The sequence below is a fragment of the Propithecus coquereli genome, unplaced genomic scaffold (assembly GCF_000956105.1).
Source record: "Propithecus coquereli isolate 6110/MARCELLA unplaced genomic scaffold, Pcoq_1.0 Scaffold122, whole genome shotgun sequence".
In the NCBI taxonomy this organism is placed as follows: Eukaryota; Metazoa; Chordata; class Mammalia; order Primates; family Indriidae; genus Propithecus; species Propithecus coquereli.
In genome coordinates, this window is record NW_012136303.1 from 1,960,193 (window position 1) to 1,962,168 (window position 1,976).

At 35.2% G+C, this 1,976-nt stretch overlaps 1 protein-coding gene across 2 annotated transcripts in view; it reads right to left on the reverse strand.

Annotated features, from left to right (window-relative positions):
* Nucleotides 1-1,001: 1,001 nt before the first annotated feature.
* Nucleotides 1,002-1,976, reverse strand: part of ITCH (itchy E3 ubiquitin protein ligase) — a 120,855-nt gene continuing 119,880 nt past the window's right edge. For both annotated transcript variants that reach the window (XM_012637659.1, XM_012637660.1), the window contains one exon: nucleotides 1,002-1,357. In XM_012637659.1, the coding sequence (XP_012493113.1) occupies nucleotides 1,258-1,357 (100 nt within the window). In that variant the 3' untranslated portion in view covers nucleotides 1,002-1,257. The remainder of the gene's footprint in view (nucleotides 1,358-1,976) is intronic.

Sequence of the window (1,976 nt, forward strand, 5' to 3'; positions counted from 1 at the left end):
GGAAGTCTAAGCTAGGCCAAGTGAGAAGAATTAACTACAGAAAAATTCAAAGTGCATTAATCAGTTACTATTGGAGCAGTCTAAAATTAAATACTCATGAGAAAAAAATGGAAAACTTTCTAAAATTTTTAGGGGTGAAAATAATATTTAAGATGAGGACTATCAATCCAGTTCAGGACAATGTAAAGAATGGAAATGACTACTACAACATATGTTAGAGAAATGATAAATTTGAAGACTTTTAATTCACACAGAGAATAAATTTCTGTGGTTACTAGATGTTATCTGCCTTTCTTTTTAGCCAGTATGTATACCTCTCCCAAATGAAAATGTGATTTTAGAAATTATTTCACTGACTTCTGTCTGGACTAGAAAGCACTCTGGTTACAAATTGAACTCCTTAGCAATAATTAAATATAACAAATTGTTGGATTATGATAAAATTATAAAGCTTCAGTTATGTAGAGGAACATAGAAAAGTCATCAATAATGGCCTTAGATGAATTCAGCTAAATTAATTCTAATTCTAGGTTAACTTTAAAAACAACAGTGAAGGAACCACAGTGTAAATATTGTTTGTAAAGTTTCATTTCCAAATGAAGAGAGGTATGAAGTCATTCGCAGGCTGGGACCAATTCTTCCCTGTATTCAAATTGATAAAACTACCTTGTAGAGAGATGCAAGAGCATTGCATCACTTCCAGGAAGTGCATAGATTCATGCTCCACAAAGGAAAAACAACAGTCAGGCCAGGCTGAAATGAGAGGGACAGCACAAGCCAGAAGTTTGCTCACAACCCCAGAAGCTGGGCTGAGCTTGCACTTTAATACCTCTTACCAAGAGGCTTAATAGGAAGATCTTGTATATTGCAGTTACCAAGGGACTTCCCTGCATATCTGCAGAATCTCTAAAAGAAAAAAACCTACTCCCAAGTAAGACTTTTGACACATATACAAAATTGTTAAGGAAACAATCTAGTCTAGTGGAATAAGACAAGGCAGATTTCATTGCTGTGTTAAATCTTATATTAAGTAAGGTTTTGACTAGTCATGTGCAGATCTGATTTCTGGAAACACTGAGTAGAAATCCAGAATCACTGGGAGATAAATCTCAATGATAACATTAATTTACTTACACTGAGATAACTCTCTAAACAGTCATAGTCCAATTTTACAACTAGATGTGCAACAGGCAGAGAAGGAAAAGGACAAACAGTGCAAATAACTTCTTGTCCTTTCATGATGCAAATTCTCAGAAGTTACTCTTGTCCAAATCCTTCCGTTTCTTCAATGGCAAACAACAGCTTTTCCTTCAGTTGCTCGTAGCTCTTGTATGGTGGCAGGTCTAGGCGGTTAAAGCTAAAAGTAAAAATTGTTAGTTTGAGAAATGGAAATTTACAAAGAATCAAATAGGCAGTGTACTATAGCAACACTGGTTTTAAAGTCAGGCAAAACTGGGTTCAAATATCAATTCTGTAACTGACTATAACTGACCATAACATAGTTGTAAACTTATAATTATGACTTTTGTTAGTTATGGCAAATTAAAACATGGAACCTCACAAAGTAATGAGGCTGGTTTTCATGTGGGACTGAGATAAGCTGTTCACAGTATAATTATAGCACAGCACAGTATGTTTCAAGTTTGAAAAAAGCGAGGGGTTAGAGGTCAAATCATAACACGTGTACAAGATCAATGTGCAAAAATCAACTGTACTTCTATATACTAGCAATGAACAATCTGAAATGAGATTAAGAAAATAATTCCATTTACAATAGTATCAAAAAGTAAAATACATAATAAATTTAACAAAAGAAGTGTAAGACTTATACAATGAAAACCACAAAACACTGTTGAAATAAAGATGACCTAAATAGGCCGGACGCGGTGGCTCACGCATGTAATCCTAGCACTGTGGGAGGTCGAGGCGGGCGGATTGTTTGAGCTCAGGAGTTTGAAACCAGCCTGAGCAAGAGC